General features: G+C 46.7%; 2 protein-coding genes across 7 annotated transcripts in view; both read left to right on the plus strand.

The window, feature by feature from the left end:
- The first annotated feature begins 841 nt into the window (after nucleotides 1–841).
- Nucleotides 842–13,288, plus strand: Tmem225b (transmembrane protein 225B). Its single transcript, XM_029559113.1, has 6 exons — nucleotides 842–897; nucleotides 1,683–1,760; nucleotides 4,354–4,567; nucleotides 8,734–8,925; nucleotides 10,697–10,834; nucleotides 12,996–13,288. The coding sequence occupies exons 2-6, from the start codon at nucleotides 1,749–1,751 to the stop codon at nucleotides 13,163–13,165; spliced, it is 726 nt and encodes a 241-aa protein (XP_029414973.1). The 5' UTR covers nucleotides 842–897; nucleotides 1,683–1,748; the 3' UTR covers nucleotides 13,166–13,288.
- The window catches only part of Zscan25 (zinc finger and SCAN domain containing 25), a 36,014-nt gene continuing 19,787 nt past the window's right edge, over nucleotides 4,473–20,699 (plus strand). Inside the window, exon 1 of one of the 6 annotated variants that reach the window (XM_029559108.1) lies at nucleotides 4,473–4,567. Coding sequence is in view for 2 of the 6 variants with exons in the window: in XM_029559111.1 (XP_029414971.1) it covers nucleotides 20,147–20,254 (108 nt within the window). In the remaining 4 variants the exon portion in view is untranslated. Of the gene's footprint in view, nucleotides 4,568–17,308; nucleotides 17,456–19,910; nucleotides 20,255–20,699 lie in introns of those variants that run through there. The other 5 variants (XM_008824071.3, XM_029559109.1, XM_029559111.1 and 2 more) reach the window with 5 other exon arrangements.

Genomic DNA, 20,699 nt, shown 5'->3' on the forward strand with positions numbered 1-20,699 from the left:
GATGTGGAAAGGCCCAGCCCACTGTGGGCAGCACTGTTCCCAGGCAGTGGGGCTTGGGCTGTGTAAGGAAGCTAGCAGAAAGAGCCCAGGAGAGCCAGCCCATAAGCATCCTTCTTAACAACCTGCTGAGAATGTAGTCAGAGGAAGGGGGCTGGCAGCTGCCTCCCCAGCTCAGTGGGGGCCTCTTGTTGCTAGAACCACCTTTCCTCCAGGGCTTTCAACCAGAGCCCAGTTCTTTGAAGGGATTAAATCAGCCAGGTGCCGTGAAACTGTCACCAGGTGCTGATGTATCCAGCAGATAGTTAGCCTTCGGGAAAGTGAGAGGTCTCCGGGAGTCAGTAAGCGACAACTGAGGGGGAGATGTGGGTAAAGGGTGGATGGGTTTCCTTCCTTTTGCTTGGGGACTTTTCCAGGCATGTCATGCAATCTAACTCGAAGTTACTGTTTATGTCATTTAAAATTGTATTACATTTATTTATTTAATTAATTTATTTATTTAGTGTGTATGTATATGTGTGTGTGGGCATGCTTGTGCCAGGACTTGAGTGTGGAGACGCATGTGGAAGTCACGTGACAACCTGCAGGTATCAGTGTTCTTCCATTGTGTGGAGTCTGTCACAAACTTAGGTCGTTGGGATTGGTGGCAAGTGCGTTGAGCCATTTTGTAAGCCCCGTGTTTATTTTTGTTTTTGAACTGCTCTCACTGTGTAGACCTGGAGTGAAACGAGGCTGGCCTTAAACTCACAGAGATCCGCTTGTCTTTGTCTCCAGAATGCTGGGATTAAAGGCATGCGCCCCCACTTCTGAGACCCAGAAAGGAGTAATTTACCCAAGGTTACCCTGCTTGTCATGGCAGCTGGAATTCGAATGCAGATCGTCAGATTTGGCTGATTTTTGGTGAGTTTGATTCCCCACTGGTCTGGGAATGACACTGGGCCTAGGTCCTGAACAGAAAACCCCAAGGCGGGGTTACCATTATGGGGCAGGTGGGCAGCTGGAGGCGTTAGCTGTGTTGGCACCAGGGAGGATTGGGTTCGCATCCTCCGCTGCAGGGCAGGAAGGGAGGTTGGGAGGGCAGGCCGAGCCCTGGAGCACTTGGCACAGGCCAGCTCTGCACCAGGGACTGGCTGAACAGCCTGTGCTGGAGACCTCAGCTCCCGAATTCCAGCGGCAGCTCCAGGTCTGTGCCCAAGTCCAAACTGGTAGAGGACCTCAGAGAACCTCTGGATGGAAATGACTTCCCCAGACAGGAGACTCCAATGATGCCCCAAGCAGAGGGCAAGGGAGACCAGCAGAGGACAAAAGGGGTGGGCTCCCAGGGTGAGGGTAAAGAGAAGTGGAGCACCTCCTTCCCAATTACCAGTCCCTAGCCAAACATCTGGGACAGGAGTCCTGGGCACAGTGGTGGAGTCTAGTGACCAGGGTAAGGTTCATCCTGAGCTCTGGAAACTGACCCTGTGACTTTGGGGCCATGGAAGGGGACAGCCCTACCATTAAGAGGACTCAATACAGTTCTTCAGAGCTCCAAACAGCTCTCTGTCAGTTTGCCGACCCAGGGTCCTTATTACTTGGGCACAGCTAGGTCATGGAGGGGGTACACAGAGTTGGACCTTAGATCACCTTAGTTGGGGAGAGGAAAACATTGTGCCCTGATCCATTGGTGTTATCTCTTCCCCCAACAGTTAAGAGCCTTCCTCCTTCCTGTCAGTTTTCATCCCTGAGCCCCCCACCACAGACTCTCTCCTCAAATGGGGCAACCAGTAAGTGCACAGTTGATTTTTGTTGAGGGAGTGGAAGTTATCTGGGAAGGCTGTGTGGAATACTCAATTGGACCAAACTATACCCTTCATGAGAGGTGGGAATTGGGGAGCAGAGAGGAAACCCCTGGGAAGGAATCTAAGCATAGAGGTTAGAGTAGTGAAAGAGATGACTGTGGTGTACTCTGTGTACAGGGAAGCATGTGGGCCTGGAGACAGGAAGGATACATGCTTGGAGAATTTTATACATGAAAAGAAACCTGAGGTGTGAGGCAGGCTGATGGGATGAGATGAATGTGTGGGGTATGGGAGGAGGCAGCATAAGCTCTAGGTTGGAGCTGGGGTGAATGATAGAAACAGGGAACACTGAAGTTGAATTCAGATGTTTGAGGTTGCAGAGGACAAAAGAGATGCCTGGTGTATGCTGTCCTATCCAGAGGGCTAGAGTCAAGGTGTAGCTTACAAGTCCATCCTGTTTGGGGCTGGAGAGATGACTTGGTAGTGGTTAAGAGCACTGGCTGCTCTTGCAGAGGACCTGGGTTCAGTTCCCAGTACCCACATGGCAGCTAATAACCATTCCTAACTTGAGTTCCAGGGACTCTGACACCCTCTTCTGGCCTCTGCAAGTATTGGACACATGTGGTGCACTTACATACATGCAGGCAAAACATTCATACACATAAAATAAAAATAAATAAATAGGTTAAAAAAAACCCCAAATCCATCTTGTTGAGGTTTAGGGTCAGAAGGACTCCTCTGCACTGAGGGGCAGGCAGCCCACTTCATTATTTGGAGCAGAAGAAACTGAGCTCCAAGGTTGACCTGAGACTGGTCTGGAGAGTACATGGAGGATGGAAAGGGAGAGATTCCAAGGTGGGATTCAGGTAGGAAGGAGAAAAAGTAGTGACCGGCAGAAAGGGGAAGAAAGTATGTTGGAACATTTCCAGACCTGAGGAGGAATGCTTGTTTGCTCATGCACAGTGATTAGCATATTTAGGTGTTGGGGTGCAGAAGGGACCCACCCTATGACTCCCATCATCAGGCCTCTTGGCTAGAGATCAACCATCATCAAAGACTGCCCCTGCTTCTGGCTGCAGGGAATGTCTGAAACAAGGTAATTGAGACACCCCTGTACCTGGCACTGAGCGCAGGTACATGGCCTGTGGGGAGAGGGTGAAGAAGCAGCCATATTCCCACACTCTTGTCTTCTGCACTTCCCAAGCATAGCTCTACTCCAGTAGGAGTCTCCAGGCCTGCCTTCCTGTCACTTGGGAGTACTTCTCACCCTGTCACTTTTTTCTCTCACCTTCTAATCTTTCTACACTGTCAGATGGCCTGGCTTATCACAGTGCCCCCTGGTGGCCTCTGAGCCAGGCCTGCCTTTCTTGCAGCATGCCAAGCTTCCAAAATGCCTCCTTTTCTTTTCCTTCAGACCTTTACCACTGTAGGAAAACTCTCTTTTCTGGGCTCTGTAGAGAGGAGAAAGACTAGTTGATTGAATGTTCTGGAAGCTGTAAATAGCTTAGCCTCTTCTCCCTCAGGGAGGGGTGAATTTTGTTCAGTGCTCCACCTCTCCCTTGCTCTCCTGCTTTAATCTAGCACCTGAGGAAGAGTAATGAGTTTGTTACTTGGTTTCTTTAAAAAAATTTATTTATTATTTTTTATTTTTGTGTGTATGAGTGTATTACCTGCATGTATGTATGTATACCCATGTCGTGCAGGAGGTCAGAAGACAGCATTGAATTTCCCCAGAACTGGAGTTACAGAGGGTTGCTACCTGCCATGTAGGTGCTGGGAATCAAACCTGGGTCCTCTGTAATCCCAGCTGGCCTAAAACTCACTATGTAGACCAGGCTGGTTTTGAACTCACAGAGATCCACCTGCCTCTGCTGGGATTAAAAACATGCACCTCCATGCCCATCTGAGTTTGCTACTTGTGTAGGCTGGACTTTATTCGGTCTTCCTAATGGTCTTGTCAGGTAGGTGTTGTATTTCCCCCTTTCTGAATGGGGACCTTAGATACCAATGGTTTGAAGGTTTGAACGAGTTCCCAAGATGATGCCGGTAGGAAGTAGTAAGGCCGGGACAACACTTAAGGGCTCCTAAAGATCAGCCCAACTGTACCAGCTGAGGATGTTGTACCCTGAGATGGAGGTGAAAGAGAAGATCACTTGTGGCAAAGGATTCTTTGTTTTGGTTTTTGAGACAGGGTCTCATGTATTTCTAGCTGATCTCAAAGTCACTATGTAGGGAAGGATGACCTTGAACTTCTGATACCTGCTGATAACAGGGCAGGTCTTAACAATATTGAAAGATTATAGTTGTAAAGCTCAGGAGGCCTTGGGCAGCACCAGTCAGCCTCCTCAGTTTTGTAGATGAGGAAATTAGTATTCATAGAGGCCCACCACGCCCAAAACCACCCAGTGAGCTAGCAGCTGATGGCATTCCAGGCATGTTTTAGGTCAGTTGCAGAGACTTTTAAGCTATAAAGTAAGGTAGACAAAGAGCACCCCACTGAGGTGAGCCTCACTTGTAAGGTACAGCATGCCTTACACTCTGACAGTGTCCCACCTCTACCATCACTTCTCTTGTACAGGTGATGCTGACTCTAAGAGAGAACAAGGACATGAAGGGATCCACCTGGGCTGTAGCCCCAGTCCTGACCTCTCTGGGCTACCTACACTTACTGCTGGTTTCCGTCTTCCCCTTCTGGGTGCGGCTCTTGAACGAGGAGTCCCGAGAAGTGTTTTTCAGTTTCCTGTTTGAGAACTGCTTCCGTATCAGATGCTGGAAGCCTCGACCCTTATCGAGTAAGGAGGACCTGGAGAAATGGGGACAGGGATACAGGACTGTGTTTGCTTGGGTGGGGGTGACAGAGCAGGTTGGGAGCAGAGAACCAAATTTAATAAGTGCCCATATGGGCATTTAATTAATTAATTAATTAACTTATTTTTATTTTATGTGTATGAGCGTATTGCCTGCATGCATGTGAATGTACCCATGTTGTGTAATGCCTCAGAGGAGTTAGTTAAGGACAGTTCGTAGCCACCATGTGGGTGCTGGGAATCAAACCTGGGTCATCTGCAAGAGCAGTCAGTGCTCTTAGCCGCTGAGCTATTTCTCCAGCCCTGCATTTTTTTTTTAATTAAGAAAAAAATTCATTCTTAGGGCATAGATGATACCTTTAGTTAGCACTGGCATGGATATGTACAGCCCTAACCAAGAGGAGACCCTGATTAGATAAGCAGGTCCGGAATTTGGCCTCCCCAGCTGTATCTCTACAGATAATGTGCTCATGGCCTGGGGACACTTGAGAGGGCGTGAACACAAATACATAGAGTTCAGAAAGATGGTAAAGGCATTTGAGGCCAGGTCATTTCATTCCAGTTTCCTTATTTCATTTTTGGTTTGTTTTTGTCTTTTTGAGATAGGGTCTCCCTGTAGCCCCAGCTGTCCTGGAACTCGCTATGTAGACCAGGCTGGCCTTGAACTCACAGAGATCCGCCTGCCTCTGCCTCCCGAGTACTGGGACTAAAGGCGTGCGCCACCATGCTTGGCTCATTTTTGTTTTTTTTGAGGCAAGTTCTCATGTAGCCCAGACTGGCCTCAAACTTGCTTTGTGTAGCCAAGGATGAATTCCTGATCTTCCTATCTCTACCTTCTGAGTGCTGGGATTACAGGTGCCTGTTTTTTTTTTTTATTTTTTTTTAATGTGGTACTGAGGATGGAACCCCAGCCTTCATGAGTGCTAGGCAAGTGCTCTACCAGCTGAGCTATACCTCTAGTCCCTTGAGGCCATTTTACAAGGAACCTAATTTTTTTTTTTCCTGGGGGGCTGGAGAGATGGCTCAATGGTTAAGAGCACTGACTACTCTTACAGAGGACCCAGGTTCAATTCCCAGCACCCACATGGCAGCTAACAACCATCCGTAACTCCAGTTCCAGGGGATTTGACATCTTCTGACCTCCTCAGGCATTGTAGGACACAGGTGCACCTATCTACAATCAGGCGATATATTCATACACATAAAATAAAAATAATAAAGAAAATATTTTCTGGAGATGGCACACAGGGCTTTACAAGTGCCAGCCACTCACTGTTTCCCACTGAGCTACAACCCTAGACCCAATGAAGGACTTTTGAAAACTGTAAGATGTCTGCCTTGGGGAAGATGGGGCCCAACTATGTGAGCTCTTTGATCTTCAAGTTCCTCAGCCTTGGTGATCTTGACATTTTGGGATGGATAATCTCTTTTTTAGACAGGGTCTCACTATGTAGTCCTGACTGATCTGGAACTAGCTGTGTAGACCAGGCTGGCCTCAAACTCACAGAGATCCACCCCTCTCTGCTTTCTGAGTGCTGGGGTTACTGGAGTGAGCCACCACTCCTTGAAAATCTTTGTTTTTTTGTCCCACTTCCAGCCTATCTATCTTTGTATGCTTAGGACAGCATATGGACTAAATTCTTTTTTGAACAGATTCTCACATATCCCAGGCTGGCTGCAAACTCAATATATAGCTGAAGATAACCTTGAATTTTATATCATCCTCCCTCCACCTCCTGAGTGCTAGGATTATAGGTGTGTGCCGGGATTATAGGTGTGTGCCATCATGCCCAATTTATATGGTGCTGGGGATGGAACCCAGGGCTTTATGCATGCTAGACAAGCGCTCTACCAACTGAGTTACATTCCCAGCCTAATCTTAAAGATTTATTTATTGCATATATGTGCATGCATGCGTGCGTGTGTGTGCCTGCATGAGTTTATGTGTGTCATATGGTGCACATACCTGAGGAGGCCAGAGGGTATTTGATCCCCTGAAACTGGAGTTACAGGTGGTCATGAACTATCATGTGGGTTCTGGTAACTAAACCTGGTTGTCTGCAAGAGCAATAAGTGCTCTTAACCATTGAGTAATCTTTCTAGCCAACTCCCTAATTTTTAATATGGTCTGAATTATGTTAGGAAGAAGAGACTAAATCTCCCTATTCCTAGATTTTAGCTCTGTTATTATTTTTTGCATCTATTTCACTTCTATTAACCAGGAAAATTAAATAGGGGTGTGAGGGTCTTGTGAAGTCAGAGCATTTTGACCTAATGGAGTTCTGATTTTCTGAGGGTGAGTTATTTTAGTGTAACTACTGCAGAGATGAGTCTTCACATTTGCACTTGCAGAAATTTTTTTTTTTTTTTTTTTTTTTTACCTTTTTGAGATGGTCTCCTCCTAGCCTCATCTGGCCTAGAACTTGCTATGTAGACCAGGCTGGCTTTGAACTCACAAAGATTTGCCTGCCTTCTCCCTCCAACTGCTGGGATTAAAGGTGTGTGCCACCCAAAATTTGTTTTTAAGTTTTAAAGTTGTATTTATTTGTGTGTAGGGGTCGGGGTGTGGATATGCCTACAAGTAGAGGCCAGAGGACAAACTGTGGGAGTTGAACTCAAGTCATCAGGCTTGGTAGGAGGTGCCTTTACCTGCTGAGTCATCTTACCGGCTATATGCAGCAACGTTTTACTAGGAGAGTTTGGTTTTATGTTGTTTATTAAAGTCACCATTTTCTTTTTTTCAATTTTATTATTTTTATTTTATGTGTATGCGTGTATTGCCTGCATGCAGGTAAGCGCACCCTTGTTGTGCAATGCCCTCCTAGGTCAGAGGAGGCTGTCGGATCCTCTGGAACTGGAGTTACGGATAGTAGTTAGTTGCCATGTGGGTGCTGGGGTTCGAGCTCAGGTCTTCTGCAAGAACAACCAGTGTTCTTAACCGCTGAGCCATCTCTCCAGCCCCTAAAATCACTATTTTCACAAGTACATAGTGGATTTGAAAAATTATTTATGGGGCTGAAGAGATGTGCTCAGTGACTGCGTGACTCAGCACTGACTTCGCTTTCAGAGGACCTGGGTTTGGTTCCCAGCATCCACCGCATGGCAGTTCACCACTGTCTGTGACTCCAGTTCTAGGGGGATCTGACACCCTCTTCTGACTTCTGTGGGCATTGAATGACATGGGTGCACTTACATACATGCAGGCAATACACTCATGCACATAAAATGAAATAAAAATAATAAAGTTGAAAAATTTTATTTTACTTTTATGTGTATAATAAGTATTTTGCCTGCATGTAAGTGTACCCATGTTGTGCAGTGCCTGCGGAAGCTAGAAGAGGGGGTTGGATCCCCTGGAACTGGAGTTATGCATGATTGTTAGCCACTGTGTGGGTTCTTCAAACTGAACCCAGGTCCTCTGGAAGGTAAGTCAGTGCTCTTAACTGCTGAGACATCTCCTCCCACTGCCCCTCCCCCTTTTGAGACAGGGTCTCCTTGTAGCCCCAGCTGGCCTGGAACTTACTATGTAGACCAGGTTGGCCTCAAACTCACAGAGATCTGCCTGCCTCTGCCTCCTGAGTTCTGGGATTATAGGCATGTATCACCATACTGGGCCTCCAAGTACATAATTTCTCCATATGACTTAATACAACCAGATTTACACAACAGTAAATTAAGAACTGATGAATGGGGACTGGGTGAGTAGCTCAGTCAGTCTTGGTACAGTCTTGCCTGGCATGCACAGGGTCCTGGATTTGATCCCTAACACCATATAAATCAGGCACAGTGTGGCACATGCCTGTAATCCAAGCACTCAAGAACCAGAGGCAGGAAGATCAGCAGTTCAACATCATCCTCAGCTACATAATGAGTTTGATGCTAGTCTGGGATATATGAGACCCTATCTCATAGGGGAAAAAAAATCCAAAAATGACAAACCTCATGAATGATTTGAGTGACTAACGTTGTCAATTTAATTTTTTATACCCTTCCATGTTGTCATGAACAAAATGATAAGGCCAGAACATTCTTGGGATATGGAGAAGTGTCAGGGTCAGAATATTGGTCCCAATGCCATACTTTGGGATATGAGGTGGTGAAGATTCTGGGGCCATGTGTGCCAGGCTCTGCAGGGCTCTCCTCTTTTTTAGGCAGGGCCCTCAGCTACAACCCTGGCCCCCTCCCCGCCTCTGCAGTCTATATCCTCCTGGGCTGCGTCTTCCTGCTCTCGGCAATCATCTTGGCTTTCTTCACCACCTTTCTCATGGTGTCCTTTGCATCTGAGCTCTTCCCAAGGACTGGGAAGCACAACGTGATGTTAGCCTTCATCAGCTTTCTCACAGGTGTGTGGAACAGCCAGGCAGTCTGCATCCTCAGCTAGGGCCTGGGAGGGTGTGGAGGGCACTTGGTCTCTGCAGTGTCAAGAGAAGCATTAGGGAAGGTCTTCCCCACCCCACTTTGTTTTCTCTGTGAAGTAATCTTCTCTGGATTTATTTATGAGTTCTTTAAAAATTTTTATGTGTACGAGTGTTTTGACTGCATGTATGTAAGTGCACCCATGTGTGCAATGCCCACAGAGGTCAGAGGAGGGCATCAGATCCCCTAGAACTTGAGTTACAGCTGGTTTTTACCCACCATGTAGGTACTGGGAACAAAACTCAGATCCTCTACAAGACCAGCCAGTGCTTTTAACAGCTGAGCCATTCCTCCAGCTTCAGATTTACTTTATTTTTAATTACACATATATATGTGTGTGTCATGTGTGGGTATGTGCACATGTAAGTGCAGGCACCTGCAGAGGCCAGAAAAGGGTTTCAGATTCCATGGAGCTGGAGTCATAGGTGGTTAGGAGCTGTCTGATGTGGGTCCTGGGCACTGAACTCTGGTCCTCTGCTAGAGTAGTATGTGCTCTCATCTGTGGAGTCATCTCTCTAGCCCGTATTTATTTATTAAATTTTTATTCATTTGTGTATATGGGTGTGGGGGGGCATGCCACAGCATGCATGTGGAGGGCAGAGGACAACCTGCTGGAGTCAGTTATCCCAGGGATTGAACTCTGGTCATCAGGCTTGGTGGCAAGCACCTTGACCCACAGAGTCACTCATAGGCCCTAACCTGTCTGAATTTGTAATATCTCTTCTTTTGGGCTTCTCAAAAGGGCATTTCAAGTGCTGGGCATGGTAGTACATGCCTTTAATCCCAACACTTGGGAGGCAGAGGCAGTCAGATCGCTGAGATTGAGGTCTACATAAGGACTTCCAGGCCAGCTGGGGCTACAGAAAGACCCTGTCTCAAAAAAGACCCCCCCCAAATCAATTATTATCCTATACCATATTCTATGATGGTCACTCAGTGCACCAGATATGATTTCTGGCATAGGACCCCAAGGCAACAAGGCTGGAGCTGGAAATGTCTCTCTCTCTCTCTCTCTCTCTCTCTCTCTCTCCTCCCTGTAGCCCCAGCTTTTGTTACCCTACCCACCAGCTGAGGTCTTTAACTCTTCTTTCGCTTTCCACCTAATCCATTGCTATGGGAACCAAACACCAGGCTGGTCGTCTACATAGAGGCAGCTCCACCTGCCTCTGCCTCCTGAATGCTCCTGGAACTAAAGATGTGCATCACCACTCCTGGCTCCTTTTTAAAAAAAAAATTTAATTTAAAAAAAATTTAGATGGTGCTGAAATTAAAGGCTTAGACAATAGTAGAAAAATATCAATGTGTTTTAAATGAGTGGATGAAAGACACCATCTGTGCCCTTTAAAAGGGTGAGGCCCCACCCTTCACCCTGTGAAGTCCAGGGTAATGGAGCAGGCACCACACATACTGCCTGAAAGAGAATTAGGTTCTCTTTCATCTGAAGCTCACAGACACAGAAGGCCCACCTTGAAGTGGTATGAATACATAGGGTAGCAGGACAGTACTCTGGTAGACCCTAGGAGCTGAGGCACACAGGTTTGAGATGAAGAGGAAGGAGGAAGACAGAGACACGTGATAGTTATGGTCTCAGAGAGGGTTAGGGGTGCAGACAGGATGAAGGAGCCACATGGATTCTGATTCGACTTCAGGAAAGCCAAAATCCTACGAGAGTGAAGACTGCTCCCTGTGACCCCACAGGGGCCTGTGCCTTCCTGGCCTTGTTGCTTCATGCCCTGGAAATCCAAGATCTGAGAATGAAGCCCAGCCCACCACAGTTCTCCATGCAGTGGCCTTACTACATACTGGGTGTTGGCATTCTCCTGTTCCTAGTGGCTGGTGCGTGTCCTGGGCTGCCACACTGCATTCTGGCCTCTGTTTGCAGTTAATGGCCTCTCAGCAAGACCTCCTCCCATGGAACATTTACTTCAGTTTCTCAGTCAGGCTTGCCACATTTCAGATTTTTTTTTTTTTTGGTCTTTTTGAGACAGGGTCTCCCTGTAGCCCCAGCTGTCCTGGAACTCACTATGTAGACCAGGCTGGCCTTGAACTCACAAAGATCCTCCTGTCTCTGCCTCCCAAGTGCTGGGATTAAAGGTGTGCGCCACCACACCCAGCATCATATTTCAGATTTTTAGATTTTATTGAGAGAGAGAGAGAGAGAGAGAGAGAGAGAGGGAGAGAGAGAGAGAGAGCTCACGCTTGTGTGTACGTGTGTGTAGATGCCCTGGGAGGCCAGAAGAGGGTGTCAGATACTCTGGAGCTGGAGTTATAAGTGGTTGTGATCTGTCAGATGTGCTGGGAACTGAACTTGGGTCCTTTGAAAGAGTAGCATGTGCTTATAACTCTGCAGCTGCTATCTTAACTTTAATATAGCATTTATCACCTACCCAGAGTATCTCTATTTGTTTTTATGAACACATAATTTCTTTTCCTCAGGCCTTTCTTCCTCTCTCACTTTCCTGAGAGCCTTAAGTTAGACATCTTGAGTTGAGAGGCCTGGGTTTCCTGTTGACTTTCCTGCCTCTAAAGAGTGTTTATTCACTTATTAATGGGTGGGACAATTGCTGAGCTGTCTTTCAGCTCTGTCCTGGGCCTGTGACTTTTACCTTCTTTTTGTCTTTAAAATTATTATTATGTGGATGTGCATGTGGTGACTTGGGTGTGGAGGTCAGAGGACAACTTTGTGGATTTGGTCCCCCCCCCCGCCTTTTTAAATTTTTTATTTTTAAAAAATTTTTGACAGGGTCTCCCTAGTCACAGCCCACCTGGAAGTCACAATGTGAACCAGGTTGGCTGGATCTCATAGAGATCCACCTGCCTCTGCCTCCTCAGGGCTGGGATTAAAGGCACACACCACCACACCTATCATCCACTCCACTTTTTTTAGTCTGGAACTCAGTATGTAGACTAGGCACAATCTCACAAATATCCACCTGTTTCTGTCTTCCGTGTGCTGGGGTTAAAGGCATGTGCCACCATGCCTTTTTTTTTTTTCAAAGGAAATGGAAATGCCTTAAAATTTTTAATTTATTTTTATTTTATGTATATGAATGTTATGCCTGAATATATGTACCCATGTTGTGCCAGGCCAGTGGAGGACAGAAAAGGGTGTCAGATCCCCTAAAACTGGAGTTACAGATGGTTGTTAGCTGTCATGTGGGTGCTGGGATTCGAACCAGGGTTTCTGCAAGAGGAGTCAGTGCTCTTAACCGCTGAGCCATCTCTCCATCTCTCCTTTGCTGATCTGGAACTTGCTTTGTAAGTCAAGCTGGCCTCGAACTCACAGAGATCTGCCTGCCTCTGCTTCCTGAGTGGTGGAACTAAAGGCCACCACACCCTATCTTCTCCTCCCACTTTTACTTGGTGTCCTAGTTTGCTGTCTGTTGCTACAACCAAAAGCAACTTAAGGAGGAAAGGGTTTCTTTCTGCGTAGAGAGATTACAGCCTGTTATTGAGGGAAGCCAAGGGAGGAACTCAAGGCAATGGCCTTGAGACCATGGAGGAATGCTTCTTGCTTACTGGCTTGCTCCCTCTAATTTGCTCAGCTACCTTTCTTACACAGCCCAGGCCCACCTGCCTAGAGATGGAATTGCCCACATTGGGCTGAGCCCTCCCACATTAATTGTGAGGCAATTAAGAAAATGCCTCACAGATCACAGCCAATTTGATCAAAGTTGAAGTTCTCTCTTCCCAGGTGACTGTAGGTTTGTGTTGTTGACAGATGAAGCTAATTATATGACATGTGGATTCCGGGAATTGAACTCAAGTTTTTAGGCTTTTACAACTTAGGTTGTAAGTGCTTTACCCACTGAGCTTCCTAATCAGCCCCATTCCTTGTCTTTTGAGCAATTTGCTCCCTTTGTATCTCTGTGACATTCTCTGCTGTAGGGTCAGCATGGAAGGCATGTCCATAAAGGGGTTTGCATTGGGGTTCCCTTCCCCTGTGGCACAGAACCCAGTCCTCTCTCCGTGTCCCACCTGACCCAAACTTTTCTAGGTGCCATCTGCCTCTTTCAAGACACAACCTACCTTTGCTGCCATTTCTCTTACATTTCCAAGGATACCAAGGAGGTGCAGGGGACCCCCTATCTGGAGAGGCTGGAGAGTCTGGGAGAACTGAGCTCTGTACAGAAGGAGACACTAATGAAGGAAGAAACAGTCATCTAGCCAGGAGATGGGCTCTCCCTGCTTCCTCTTCTCCTCATGCTCACAGCCATCTGTCTTGATTGTGACTGAAATATGTTAAAAAGGCTTTTATCTTTTCTGAGCTTTCTGAGATTTTTCTCTTCTTTCTTTTGCAGTTTTTTTTCTAAAATTTTTTAAAGAGCTATTCTGTTGATCCATCCCTCAGGATCCAAGCCCGGAGGCTGAAGAGAGAAAAGAATAGCACATGATCAAATGAAATGGAGTTTTTTTTTTCTTTTCCAAGACTATAACTACAGTAGATTTTTGAATTAATGACATTAAAAAGTTATGTTTTGGACAAAAGCATGACTCAGTGCCAGAAATATTTCTTCAGTATGTGTTTGAGGGAAGGGTTGGGGATAAAGGGGAAGCTTTTTCAAGACTGATCTGATGTTGGAAGCCTGAGCTCAGAGAGTTTGGGCTTCAGAGGAGAATGGGCAGGTCAGTATCAGTGTATTGGCTCTGCCTCATTCTTTCCTGGAGTCAGAGGGCTGAGTGGGTGGTGGGTGGGTCTGTTTCCCCACCACCCCCTTAGTTATATGCAATCCAGGCTGTCCTCAAATTCTTTATGTAACTCAGGCTGATCTCAGACTCACTATGTAGCCCAGGCTGGCCTTGAAATTGAGGTGGTCTAAGTACTAGGATGAGAGGCATGTACCACCATGCCCACCCAGCCTTCTTTCTCTTATTGATATGAATTTGGGTCCATGAAGTACATCGGCAATCTTTTAACACACCATCTTCTTCAGATATGCATGTCTTACCAAGCATCAGTCTCTCTGACACCAGTGCCCTTTTCCCGTCCTTTCCTGAATGGGAAAATCCTCATGTCTGTAATCCCAATAGAAATGCCACCTGCTTTATGATAATACTCCTGTTTCAACAGAATTAGGTATTTCCCAGAGAATTTGGTTGGTCTATCATCTATCTTTTGTTTTTGTCTTTTTGAGATAGGGTTTCCCTGAAGCCCTACCTGGCCTGGAACTTGATATGTAGACCAGGCCAGCCTCAAACTCAGAGATCTGCCTGCCTCTGCCTCCCAAGTGCTGGGATTAAAGGCGTGCGCCATGTCTGGCTCTTTTTTTTTTTTTGGTCGTTTTGAGACAGGGTACCCCTGTAGCCCCAGCTGGCCTGGAACTCAATATGTAGTCCAGGCTGGCCTTGAGATCTGCCTGCCTCTGCCACCTGAGTGCTGGGACTAAAAGAGTGCACCACCATGCCCAGCCTCTGGCTCTATCTTTTATAGTACTTTTGTTAGATACAATATTAAATCTAGCTAGTTAAAAATATAGGGTCATGTGGGGCATGGTGGTACATTCCTCTAATCCCAGCACTCAGGAGATAGAGGCAGGAGGATCAGGAGTTCAGAATCATCTTTGGTTACATAGCAAGTTTGAGGCCAGCCTGGGCTATATGAAGCCATCCCCAAAAACCAAAAACCATTCATGCTTCTTCCTCTAGATAGTGGACTCACTTTGAGCAGATTAATCGTCCTGTTAAGACAGAAAAGGTGAAGTGAACAAAGAACATGACGTACATGAAAAAGTCACGATGAGGGACTGGAGAGCTGCCTCAGAGGTTAAGAACGCTGGCTGCTCTTAGAGAAGACCTCGGTTCTGTGCCCAGTACCCACGTAGCAGCTAACAACTGTTTGTAATTCCAGTTCAGGGGATCCGACACCCTTTTCTTGGTGTCTGTGGGCATTACTGGCATGTGGTGCCCATATATACATGCAGGTAAAACACTCATACACATAAAAATAAATCTCTGAAAAAAAGAGAAAATATTTTGATAAAAAATACTGTTTTATTTGGGTGTGGTGGCACACACCTTTAATCCTAGCACTCTGAGGCAGAGACAGGCGAATCTCTCTGAGATTCTGAGGCCAGCCTGGTCTACATAGGGAGTTCCAGGCCAGCTGGGGCTACAAGGAGACCCTATCTCAAGTCGAGTGCTGGGATCAATGGTGTGTGCCACCACATTCAGCTAGTAAATATTTTCTTAAATGGGGTATAAAACATGAAAAAAGTATATTGGGCTAACTGGGTGTGGTGGTGCACACTTAATCCCAGCACTCCGGAGGCAGAGACAGGGGAATCTCTGAGATTCTGAGGCCAGCCTGGTCTACATAGTGAGTTCCAGGCCAGCTGGGGCTACAGGGAGACCTTGCCTCAAAAAAAAAAAAAAAAAAAAAAAAAGATTGACTACATTAAAACTTAAGGATTGGGGACATGTCTCAGTGGGTAACATTTGCCATAAATTTGTGGGGACCTGAGTTTGGATTCCTGAACCTATATAAAGTCAAGCCAATAATTCATCCTATAGTGAGATTGGAAGCAGAGACAGGAGAATTTCCCGGAAGCATTTTAGGGGCTGGACCATCTCTCCTGCCCCTGGAGGCATTTTGTGACTCATCTTCCCAAACAACTCAGGTGTGTCATCCTCCTCCAGGAAGCTTTCTCAGATCACAGCCACCCCTACCCTGCCCCACCACTTACCCACAGGCCCCTTTTGTCCAGCACTACTTCTTCATCACCCTCTGGTCCAAGCCTTACACAACACACCATGTGGAGACATGACACAGACACCTGTTATCTCCAGACTCCAAAGCTCTATGCCCAGGCATGTGCCATACACAGGGTCCTTTCCACAGAGGCAAAAGGTGCAAAGGCATGGAGGTGCAGAACTAGGTGCTAAGACCCTATTGCTGGCTGGGCATGGTGGTGCACACCTTCAATCTTAGCAGAGGCAGGCAGATCTTTGTGAGTTCAAGACCAGCCTGGTTTATGTGGTGAGTCCTAGGCTAGCCAGGAATATACAGTGAAACTGTGTCCCAAACAAAACCACAACCCTAAATCCCCAAAGAGACCCTTTTGCTGAAGACACAACACACTTTGGTTACAGAACATAGAGAAATCAAAACAGAACCAAGCTGGAAACCCCCTCCCTGCTGGCAGTTCATAATACTGGAAGGTGCTCCTCAGGCTGCTGGGGGAGAAAAGTCTTTCCCAGTTATAGACCACAGTGCCAATCTGCCAGGCAATCTGCCCACTGGTGCAATAGCAGCATGACTATTTTATGAGTAACAAACTGCTTAGTGATTGGATTTTCAGCCTGCTTTACCGCAGGGAATACACACCTGCAGCTATAAACCTAGTTTAGAAAACAAAACTTGGTCACAAGCCTGTATTTGGGGAGGTCGTGGGCTCTGGTGGGGAACACATTACCATTGTCTCCCTGTCCTAGTTTCCTTTCCAGTTGCTGTAACAAATACCCTGACAAAAACAGGGGAGAAAGGATTTATTTTAGCTTTCAGTTCCAGGTTACTGCCCATCTTTGTCAGCAAGTCCAGGCAGCAGGAGCTTGAAGCAGACATGTCACATCACATCCACAGTCAGGAACACAGTCATGCATGCTAACACTCAGCTTGCTTTCTCCATTCTTGTATAGTCCAGGACCCCAAATGCAGGGAATGGTGTCCCACAGAGTAGATTAAGTCTTCCCACATCAATTAACAGAAGATACTCTTACACATGCCCACAGGCCAACCTGATCTAGACAATCCCTCATTGAGACTCTTCAGGTGATTCTAGATTGTGTCCAGTTGACAAAACTAACCATTGTAGTTCCTAAATGAATGTACTGTCAATTTTCCTTTTAAATATTTATGTTTGGGAGTGGGCAAGAGGCTCGGTGTGTAAAGTCACTTGCTGTCAAGCCTGCTGACCTGAGTTCAATCCTGAGGACCTACAAGGTAAAGGGAGGGCACTGACGCCTGCTGGTTGCCCTGTGATATAGAGGGAGAGGGGGAGGGGGAGGGGAGGGAGAGAGAAACAGTGAACACATACATAAATAACATATAACAAAATTTAATCATTTATGTTTATAGCCATAGATCAGTGAGGCTCTCAGCCTAGGGCAGAGAGTCTCCTTTTGCAGAGGGTAATGCAGAGACTCATTAAATTAAACAAAACAAACAAACAACTAACCAACACTAAGGTGCAATAGAGCCAGGCACTGGAGAGCCTGGAGAGGGCTTTAAGCGGCGGGGTGGGGATAAATGACCATCGAGATGTAGCTGCTTCCCAGACCTCCCAGAGTCCTAGAGAGGAAACGGAAAGACTCTCTTTCCATAGGCCACCTGCCTGACAGCATCCGCCACTCACTTCCGGTCGGCGCAGGGCCCAGGCGAGCCCCGGGCAGGTGCAGACAGATTCTGGCGGGGCGATTGAGGCCCCTCCGCTTGCAGCTCCAGGCGCAGCTGTGGCTCAGGTAAGATCCACGCTGATCCTGGCCCAGCCAGGCTTGGGGGGAAGCTGGCGCAGGGTGTCCACGAGCACCAGGAAGACCTTGACCCGAGGTGGAACTCCGAAAAAAACCGATACGAAGCATTTTAGAAAGAGCTGCAGGACAGGCACTGCGAGAAGCCACGTGGCACCTTCTGTTTTCGAGGCCTGGAGGCCTCATGGCCGTGGGGTATCTGGCGGCTCTCGTAAACATTTGCACCCACGCGCGGCGAATGCACGTTTGGAGCGAGCCATGCAATAGGGGAAAGCTGTGCACGGGAGCTCTTGATGCAGTAGAGCAGATGCATGCTGTAGATGGAAAATGTGAAATTGGTTTAAGCAGGGAGGGTGTAGAGAGGCACACAAACCTTCAGTAGAGTATTGGCATGTTCGGGGCGTGTCTCCTGCTAGTTGCGCCTGCTAACAAGGGAGCGTTGGTGCGGTTAGGCTCAAGGTCTGTTTCTCCAGCCTCCTCCTTTGGAGGTAAACAAGATTCATCTTCCAGTCTGCTAGGACCCTCTTCCTCAGGAATAATGTTTCCCTCCCGGCCTGTCTCCCTTCCTTCAGTTCATCCCCCCTCTCCTACCCTTTTCTCCCTTCCACTATTTCACTTCCCTCTTCCCTTCCCTTGCTTTCCTAATTTTCCTTTCTCTTCCAGCTTTGTAGCCCAGGCTGTCCTGGAATTCACTATCCTGCCTCTGTCTCCCTATGCTGAGATTACAGGCAGCCTCCACCAGTCTGCTAATCTTTCTCCTTTTTAAACCTCTGGTGTTTGGGGAGGGAGACCTTGCTGTATATGTCACCCCTTTAATCCCAGGACTCAGGAAGCAGAGGCAGGTGGATCTTTCTGAGACCAAGGCCAGCCTGGTCTACGTTGTGAGTTCCAAGCCAGCTGGGGCTACAGGGAGATCCTGTCTCAAAAAAAAAAAAACAAAAAAACAAAAAAACAAACCAAAACAACCAAAACACACAAAAAAAACCCAAAACCAAGCAGAAATCTTTTTTTCATTCTTTTGACAGTTTCATATATATATACCGTGTTTTTTGATCATATCCACTCCAAGTCTCCCACTCCCCCTGGACACCTACAACACACCTCCTTCCTTCTTGTCCTCTCAGGTCTTGTGCAGCTGACCACAGCTGCAGTGAGTTCATGTGTGCAACTGTGTCACGTTCAGAAGACAGTATTTCACAGGTCTCCTCTTCTGGCTCTCACATTCTTTCTGTTCCCTTCCCTGAACCTTGAGGATGTTGATGTAGATATTCCATGGGCTGAGCACAGCAGTCACTATTCTCAGCACTTTGGCCAGTTATGAGTCTGCATTGACTTCTCTGACCAATATTGAGGGCAGTGCTAATTTATGCATATAAATATAAATAATTAGGGGCTGGAGAGATGGCTCAGTGGTTAAAAGCACTGGCTGTTATTGCAGAAGACCTGGGTTCAGTTCCTAGCACCCATATGGTGGCTAACTATTGTCCATAACTCCAGTTCCAGGGGATCTGGATGCCCACTTCTGACCTCCACAGACATTGCAGAACACAGGTATACTTACATCCATACAGGCAATGTACTCATACACATAAAAATAAAAATAATAAGCTGGGCGTGGTGGTGCAACACATGTAGTCCATGTAGTCCCAGCACTTGGGAGGCAGAGGCAGGTGGATCTCTGAGTTCGAGGCCAGCCTGGTCTACGTAGTGAGTTTCAGGCCAGCTGGGGCTACAGGGAGACCCTGTCTCAAAAAGACCAAAAAAAAAAAAAGAAAAATATATTTAAAAGGCAGTTTGGCATGTCTATTTAGCAAAACAACAGTAGTAGGTTCTCTCCTAGGTGTATTATCTTCTCAGCCATGGGCTTTTTTTTTTTTTTTAAAGAAATTAAAAAAAAATTACTTATTTTTATTTTATGTGTATGAGTGTTTTGCGGGTATGGATAGAAGTGCACCCATGCATGCAATGCCTGTGGAGGCCAGAAGAGGGCATTGGATCTCCTGAAACAGGAGTTATGGATGGTTGTTAGCTGCTATGTGGGTACTGGGAACTGAACCTGGATCTTCTTCAAGGGCATCCAGTGCTCTTCACTGCTGAGCTCTCTCTCCAGCCCTTCTTTTTTGTTTTGCTTTGTTTTTTGAGACAGGGTCTTCCTGTAGCCTCAGCTGGCCTGGCATTGACTATGTAGACTAGGCTGACCTCAATCTCATAGAAATCTGCCTGTCTGGGGCTGGAAAGATAGCTCAGAGGTTAAGACACAGACTGTTCTTGCAGAAGACCTGGGTTTGAATCCCAGCACCCACATGGCAGCTAACAACTGTCTGTAACTCCAGTTCCAGGGGATCCAACAGCCTCTTCTGTCCTCTGAGGGCATTGCACAACATGGGTGCACTCACCTACAAAAAAAAAAAAAAAAAAAAAAAAAAAAAAAAAAAAAAGAAAAAAAAAGAAAAAAGAAATTTGCCTGCCTCTGCCTCTGCCCCCCGAGTACTGGGACTAAAGGTGTTTGCTGCCATGCCTGGCCCTGGTCATGGACCTTTGACCAGGTTTACATTATCAGGCATGAGTTTTCTCTTGTGGGGAAAACCTCATATTCAGTCAGAAAACTGGTTGGTTACCCCCATAACCTTCATGCCGCTATTACACTGGTAGGCACATCTTGCCTGGCAGGTTGTTAACATTATGCTGACTTCACCATTGGGTAATACCATTGATGGCTTTTCTTCCCCAGCAACCTGCATAGCACCTTCCAGCACTATGAGAGCTGGCCAGCAGGGAGGAAGATTCCTGGTCAGTTCCAGCTTTATTACTCTGTGTCTTGCAACCAAAGTGTATTGTGTCTTCATCTGTAGGGTCTTACCATCTGGTTTGGTGGGCAACCAGGAGCAGTGGCAAGAGCCTGTGTTGCTTTGTCTTAGACTGAGCCACTAGTGAATTGATTTTAACCTCCAAAATATGTCTTAATTTGCCTATTTTTTCATACCTCCCATTAAGTTCCAGTTATTTTTATTATTTTATGTTTTGGTCCTTTTGAGACAGGGTCTCCCTGTAGCCCTTGCTGGCCTGGAATTCACTATGTAGACTGTGAGACTCTCAGAAAAAAGAAATTTGCCTGTCTCTGCCTCTGCCTCCTGAGTGCTGGGATTAAAGGTGTGGGATAGCACGCCCGGCCTGAATCCCAGTTTAATTGATAGGACCTTCTGGTTGTATGTTCAGCCTTCTGAAGATTCCTCAT

Source organism: Nannospalax galili, unplaced genomic scaffold, assembly GCF_000622305.1.
Source record: "Nannospalax galili isolate Female #2095 unplaced genomic scaffold, S.galili_v1.0 scaffold809, whole genome shotgun sequence".
In the NCBI taxonomy this organism is placed as follows: Eukaryota; Metazoa; Chordata; class Mammalia; order Rodentia; family Spalacidae; genus Nannospalax; species Nannospalax galili.

Coding starts and splice junctions, on each gene's coding strand:
- Tmem225b (XM_029559113.1), top strand. Junction 8,926..10,696: donor CTTCATCAGCTTTCTCACAG/GTGTGTGGAACA, acceptor GTGACCCCACAG/GGGCCTGTGCCTTCCTGGCC. Junction 10,835..12,995: donor TCTCCTGTTCCTAGTGGCTG/GTGCGTGTCCTG, acceptor AAACTTTTCTAG/GTGCCATCTGCCTCTTTCAA.